General features: G+C 43.9%; 1 protein-coding gene across 5 annotated transcripts in view; it reads left to right on the top strand.

The window, feature by feature from the left end:
• Positions 1–535: 535 nt before the first annotated feature.
• Positions 536–6,000, top strand: part of map3k7 (mitogen-activated protein kinase kinase kinase 7) — a 101,130-nt gene continuing 95,665 nt past the window's right edge. For 4 of the 5 annotated variants that reach the window (XM_078399667.1, XM_078399666.1, XM_078399665.1 and 1 more), the window contains exon 1: positions 536–872. In XM_078399667.1, the coding sequence (XP_078255793.1) occupies positions 795–872 (78 nt within the window). In that variant the 5' untranslated portion in view covers positions 536–794. Of the gene's footprint in view, positions 873–2,851; positions 2,972–6,000 lie in introns of all 5 variants that reach the window. The other variant, XM_078399668.1, reaches the window with a different exon arrangement.

Raw genomic sequence — 6,000 nt, 5'->3', positions numbered from 1 at the left:
AACGGTCTGTTGTGGACCAACCACGTTGATGCAACAGCCAAGGAAGTACACCAACACTCACACTTGTTGAGGAGACTGAGAAAACTTGTGAAGTATCCAGTTTTTCTTACAAATCTCTGTGCCATAGAAAGCATACTGTTGGGCTGCATGAGAACTTGGTTTGGGAACAGCTCTTTAGTTGTCAAGGCTGTGAGAAATAGTCACTCTGCACAGGCGCCCGGCGCAGATGCACCAACCCCGCCTAGCGGCGCCATGCGCAAGCGCACCTCACTCAAGACTCCACACGCACCAGACTCCACTCCGCCGGCAGCCGGCGCACGCGCACCAACAAACCCCTGCCGGCATCCGTGCCGCGCCTCCCTCCCATCTGCCGTCAACCAACTCAGGCGCGTGCGTGCGCGCCTCCCTTCCACCTGCCGGCAACCAACTCAGGCGCGTGCGAGCGCGCCTCGGCCGGCCGGCAACCCGACGCAGGCGCATGCACACCCCGGCGATCTCCCTCGCTCTGCCACTGGTCCGACTTGTGCCCGAGCGAATCGCGTCAGTTCCGGCAGCCGGCGGCGGTGCCCGGATGTTTGCGGGCCGGATTAACCCCGGAAATGCCGGGTGAAGCCGGTGGGAGCGACCGCGACCGCAGGCGCAACGCTGCAGCAACTGCTATCCGGGGTCGACAACCTCCGCCACTCGCAGCGGCGCCGAGCCCGCGCAGCTGAGTGCGGTAGCACCAGGGGCAGGCAGGGCAGGGCGGGCGGCCTGCCTGCGCCCGGACCCGGTCCCCGTCTCCCCAAGCAGGGATGTCGGCCGAGATCATCGATACCCCGCAGGCGTTGCATTTCGAGGAGATCGACTACAATGAGATCGATGTGGAGGAGGTAAGAGAGGCAGGGGACAGAGTGAGGGCCACAGGCAGGCAGGCAACGGCGGTGGGCTGGGCAGGCCAGGCCAGGGAACCCCTGCCCTCCTGCACCTCCGTCCCAGCCCCTTGCCTGTCCTTTTGAGGAGAATAAGGAAACGGGTTAAAGTCCAGTGGTGAACATTTTAATCAGTTTGTAAACAGGTTGGAAAGGCACATCCTGCCCTGTGTAATGTTGTGTTGCTTGATCTGGTCATCTCATTCCAATACAGTGCACTGCAAGAGTTGGAAGAGTTTTATTGTATGGCTGGTGTTTTAAGCAGTGTTTTTGTTTTAATTATTGTTTTCATCCCCACTCCATTAATAATGTATAAGTATCTTTAAAATTGGAACTGGCCTGGTGGGACACACTTTATTTTACTGTATTTTCTTGTATACTTTTGATCACAAGGGAATCATTATCATTGTGTTCAAGTGTTTCCAATATGATTTCAAAATTATTTTGTAACTATTGGTTGTCCAAGCCAAAAGTTTATTTAGTAATGATGTGTTTTATGTGCGTTGTCATTAAGCTGTATGCAAGACAAAAGACTTGTCAAGAAGTGATAAACTTTAGTTTTAAAGTTAGATACATCCTAATAAGCTTTGTGGTATAAACTGTTAAATCAAATCATCTTACTAAAATGTTTACCTTGTTTATCTAATTGAAGAAGTAATATGTAAATATCTAAATTGTATGAAATAAAGCCCAAGAAGCCTTGACTTACTCAGGTCAAGCAGCTTCTATTGTGACAACCAGTGTCAATGTTTAGGGTCAGAACAAGTTGAGCAATAAGTCATCAACCCAATGCATTTAATTAGTATCTCTATCCTCCAATAGCATCTGACCTGTTGAGTATCTCCACCTCTCTGCTTTTATTTGAGGTTTTTAGCAGCTGCAAGTTTTTTAATTTTTAATGCTTTAAAGTTGGTTGTCCTTTTCATGTGATATTTTTATACTGTATTTGGAATGCAGTATAGTTTATTGAATGTGCAGTTAACAATTTATTATTGTTCTGATTAAGTTTGGTACTTGTAAATTAACGTTTATTTAATTCCTCCTGGGATAATGAGAGCATCAAGTTCACTTATCCTCTGTAAATTGCATATTTATTGTATGTTTAGAATGTATCAGCATGAGCCTCAGGCACTACATGTATTAATTAATTGGGTTAATTATATAAAATAAAATAAAGGAGGCATCAAACTGAATCCTGTTACTTTATCATCATTTGGTTGTAAAGATCAATACCAAATTTTGAACTATGCTTCAAGTTTTTTGCTGAGAACTGTCTATTGAGACTTATTGAAAATAATAGTGAAGGAAGGATGTGGCAATTGGAGAGAGTGCAGAAGAAGTTTATCAGAAAACTGCCTGGATTAGAGGGTATTAGTTATGGGGAGAGATTGGACAAACTTCGATTGTTTTTCCTGAAATGTCAAAATTGATGTACAAAAGGATCTTGGGGTCCAAGTCCATAGACAGTCAAAACCATTTTCCCCACAGTTGGGATGTCAAAGACTAGAGGGCAAGTTCAGAGGGTCAAAGCTTGAACAAGATTTGCAGGACATGTTTTTTTCACACGAGATATAGTAGGTGCCTGGAATGCACCACCAGGGGTGGTGGTGGAGGCAAATATGATTGTGACATTTGAGAGGCTTTTAGATAGAAATTTGGATTATACAGGGAATTGATCACGTGCAGACTGAGGAGTTTAGTTTAATTGGCATCATGTTGTGGCAAAGAGCCTGTTCCTGTGCTACACAGTTCTATGTTCTATATTTTTATGTGATAACAACTAGATAAAACCTAACTTATAATTGACCCAGTAAAAATATGAGAGCCAAAAAAATATCTAAAGATTCCAACAGTTTCAAATCTGAGATGAGGTGCCTTAATCTAAAAATTGGTATTGTTGCAATATATTACAAAGCCTAATCCAATGCTTATCTGATAAGGATTTCCAGTAGAGGTCTCTGCACTGCAATCGGGAAAAGGAGCCCTGGACTGTTTCACCTCCTATCCCTAATCCATTATCCTAGTTGATTCTGAAACCCTGACTCTCAATCAAACATCTGGTAAGATTAAACATTTAGTCTTTTTATACACAGGTATTCTTTTTTTTTAATGCATTTTAATGGCTTGATGTCCCATAAAACTGTACTTGTTTGAAAGGCCAATTTTCCCGTTTTTACCTTATGCCAAAAGCCAAGTGTATTTGGCTGAGTTAACATATAATCCTTAATATTTACCAAGAGAATATTAAAAGGGTCGCACCTCATTAATGTCTCATAACTGTTTGACCAAAGTAGACTTTTTATATAACGTTCCCTTTCTAGCATCATCCTAACATTCTGTTATAATGATGATATAAATGGGGAACTTTTCTTGAAACACAAGAGCTGCAGATGCTGGAAACTTGAGCAAAAAACAAAGCACTGAAAGAATTCCTCAAGTCATGCAGTATTTATGGTGGAGCGGGCAGATGATATTTTGGGTTGGAACGTTTCCTCAGACGAGGGTGTAGAGGGGGAAAGCTGGAAACAAGATGTGGAGGTTGTGCAAAGCCTGCCAAGTTATTCATAGTCATAAAGTCCTGCAGCATGGAAATGGGCCCTTTGGCCCAACATGTCCATGCTGACCAAGATGCCTGCTGTAAGCTAATTCCATTTGCCTGAGTTTGGCCCATTGTCTTCAAAATCTTTTTTATACAGGTGATGCAGGGGAGGTGGGGTGTTCTTAGCAGATGGAGATAGTGACAAAGAGTAGATAAGAAAAGGAGACAAAAAGGTGGTAGACAAGGAAAGAAGAAGAGCGTGATGTAGAGACAGGGAGGGATATCCCGTAATTGTCCTAAGAGGAAAAATGAAAAAGATTGTGACTTTCGTTTCTGTAGTTTGGAAGAATGAGTGAGGATTTAATTGAAAAATAAGTTACTGGGGATAGTAGGTACAGCGAGGATGTTTCCTTTGGAGGGGAAAGTTAGAATTGAGGGGTATAGTCACAGGATTAAAAAGTTACCTAACCAATACTGAGATCTGGAGGCAATTCACTGAGGGTTCTGAATGTTTCCCCTTCTTAAGCGAGAGAGTTGTGAATGCTGAATCATTATGCATATTCATGGTTGAGGTAATTTTTTTAATTACAAGGGAATTGAAAATTACAGGGATTGGACGAGGAACTGAATTTGAGTCTGTCTTTTGAGTGATGGAGTCTGTTTAGGGGGCAATATGGCCTCATCATTGTGTTATTGTTGTCATATACTTTATTCTTCTACTTGACTGCAGAGAATCGAAGGGTAGAGTTTGTGCAATGTTACACAAACTATTCTCAGTATACAAAATATATATTAACCAATATTGATACTACTTTAAGTACAAGAGGAACTGCAATATACAAGAATAAAATCTCATCATTAATTTCAGAAAAGTCATACTGTATCTCAGAGCAAAATGAAATATGAATTGGTTCAAGAAAGTAATTATTTAATTCCTAATTTTCTTTTAATTCGATAGTAAATTTATATAACAAATTAGTGCCTGAAGTCGATTATCATGGTTCCGGAGCCGAAAAAAGCAAAGATCTCCAACCTGAACGACTACCGCCCAGTTGCCCTAACGCCGATAGTCATGAAGTGCTTTGAGAGGCTGGTCCTCTCACACATCAAATCCAGCATCCCTGACTCACTGGACCCACATCAATTTACATACAGGGCAAATAGATCCACAGAGGACGCCATCTCTCTGGCTCTTCACACTGTCCTGACTCACCTAGAGAGACAGGGCACGTACGTGAGGATGCTATTCATAGACTATAGCTCCGCCTTCAACACGGTCATCCCCACCAAGCTCATCACCAAACTCCACCAGCTAGGCCTCAGCTCGTCATTATGTGACTGGATCCTGGACTTCTGCTGGAACGACCGCAGGCAGTGAGAATGGGCCCGCACCTGTCCTCCACTATCACCCTGAGTACCGGCACACCACAGGGCTGTGTTCTGAGCCCCATGCTCTACTCCCTCTTCACACACGACTGTGTTCCTGCATTCGACACCAACACCATTGTCAAGTTTGCAGACGACACAACGGTGATCGGGCTTATCACCAACGGGGATGAAACAAACTATAGAGCGGAGGTGCAGAACCTGGCGGACTGGTGCTCGGATAACAACCTGTCCCTAAATACCACCAAGACCAAGGAGCTGATCATCAACTTCCGTAGGTCACATAATGGGGAATATGCCCCGATCTCTATCAACGGGGACAGTGTGGAGAGAGTGTCCAGCTTCAAGTTTCTGGGCACTCACATTTCGGAGGACCTAACATGGTCCAATAACACTGCTGCGCTGGTCAAGAAGGCACAACAAAGACTGTTCTACTTAAGAACACTGAAAAAGTCTGGTCTACCCCAACAGCTGCTGACGACCTTCTACCGCTGCACCATAGAGAGCATCCTAACGCATGGCATCCCTGTGTGGTACCTCAGCTGCACGGAGGCAGAAAGGAAAGCTCTACAGCGGGTAGTCCATAGAGGGCCATCGGAACACAGCTACCAGACTTGGAGGGCATCTACAACACACGATGCCTCAGAAAAGCCACCAGCATCCACAAAGACTCTTCACACCCCTGCAACAGTCTGTTTGAACTCCTTCCATCGGGCAGACGATACAAGGCCTTCTACGCCCGCACCTCCAGACTCCGGAACAGCTTCATCCCCAGGGCCATAGCTGCTATGAACCGGTCCTGCTGAGCCGGATGGCCACAACGCATAGATCAACTTGCACTTTACCCTGTCTAAAAACTGTTACAATTGTTTCGTTTCGTTGGGTTGCTGTTAATTACTTAAATTATTGCATCGTATGGGAGGCGCATTCCCAATCTCGTTGTACCCCTGGGTACAATGACAATAAAGATATATTGTATTGTATTGTATGTTTATAAAGTTTATGTTGATTAAATATATACAAAATGCACAAAGAATCCAATGTCAGAAAAACATGGTCTACTACAGCATAAGACTACTTTGATTCCCATGTACTTTTATCCGTCTAGATGTTAAAATTTGCACAGTAGAACAGAAGAGGAGCAAAATAACCTGTATGAGTAAA

Source organism: Rhinoraja longicauda, chromosome 5 (assembly GCF_053455715.1).
Source record: "Rhinoraja longicauda isolate Sanriku21f chromosome 5, sRhiLon1.1, whole genome shotgun sequence".
Taxonomy (NCBI): Eukaryota; Metazoa; Chordata; class Chondrichthyes; order Rajiformes; family Arhynchobatidae; genus Rhinoraja; species Rhinoraja longicauda.
This window is presented reverse-complemented; position numbering and strand designations above follow the sequence as displayed.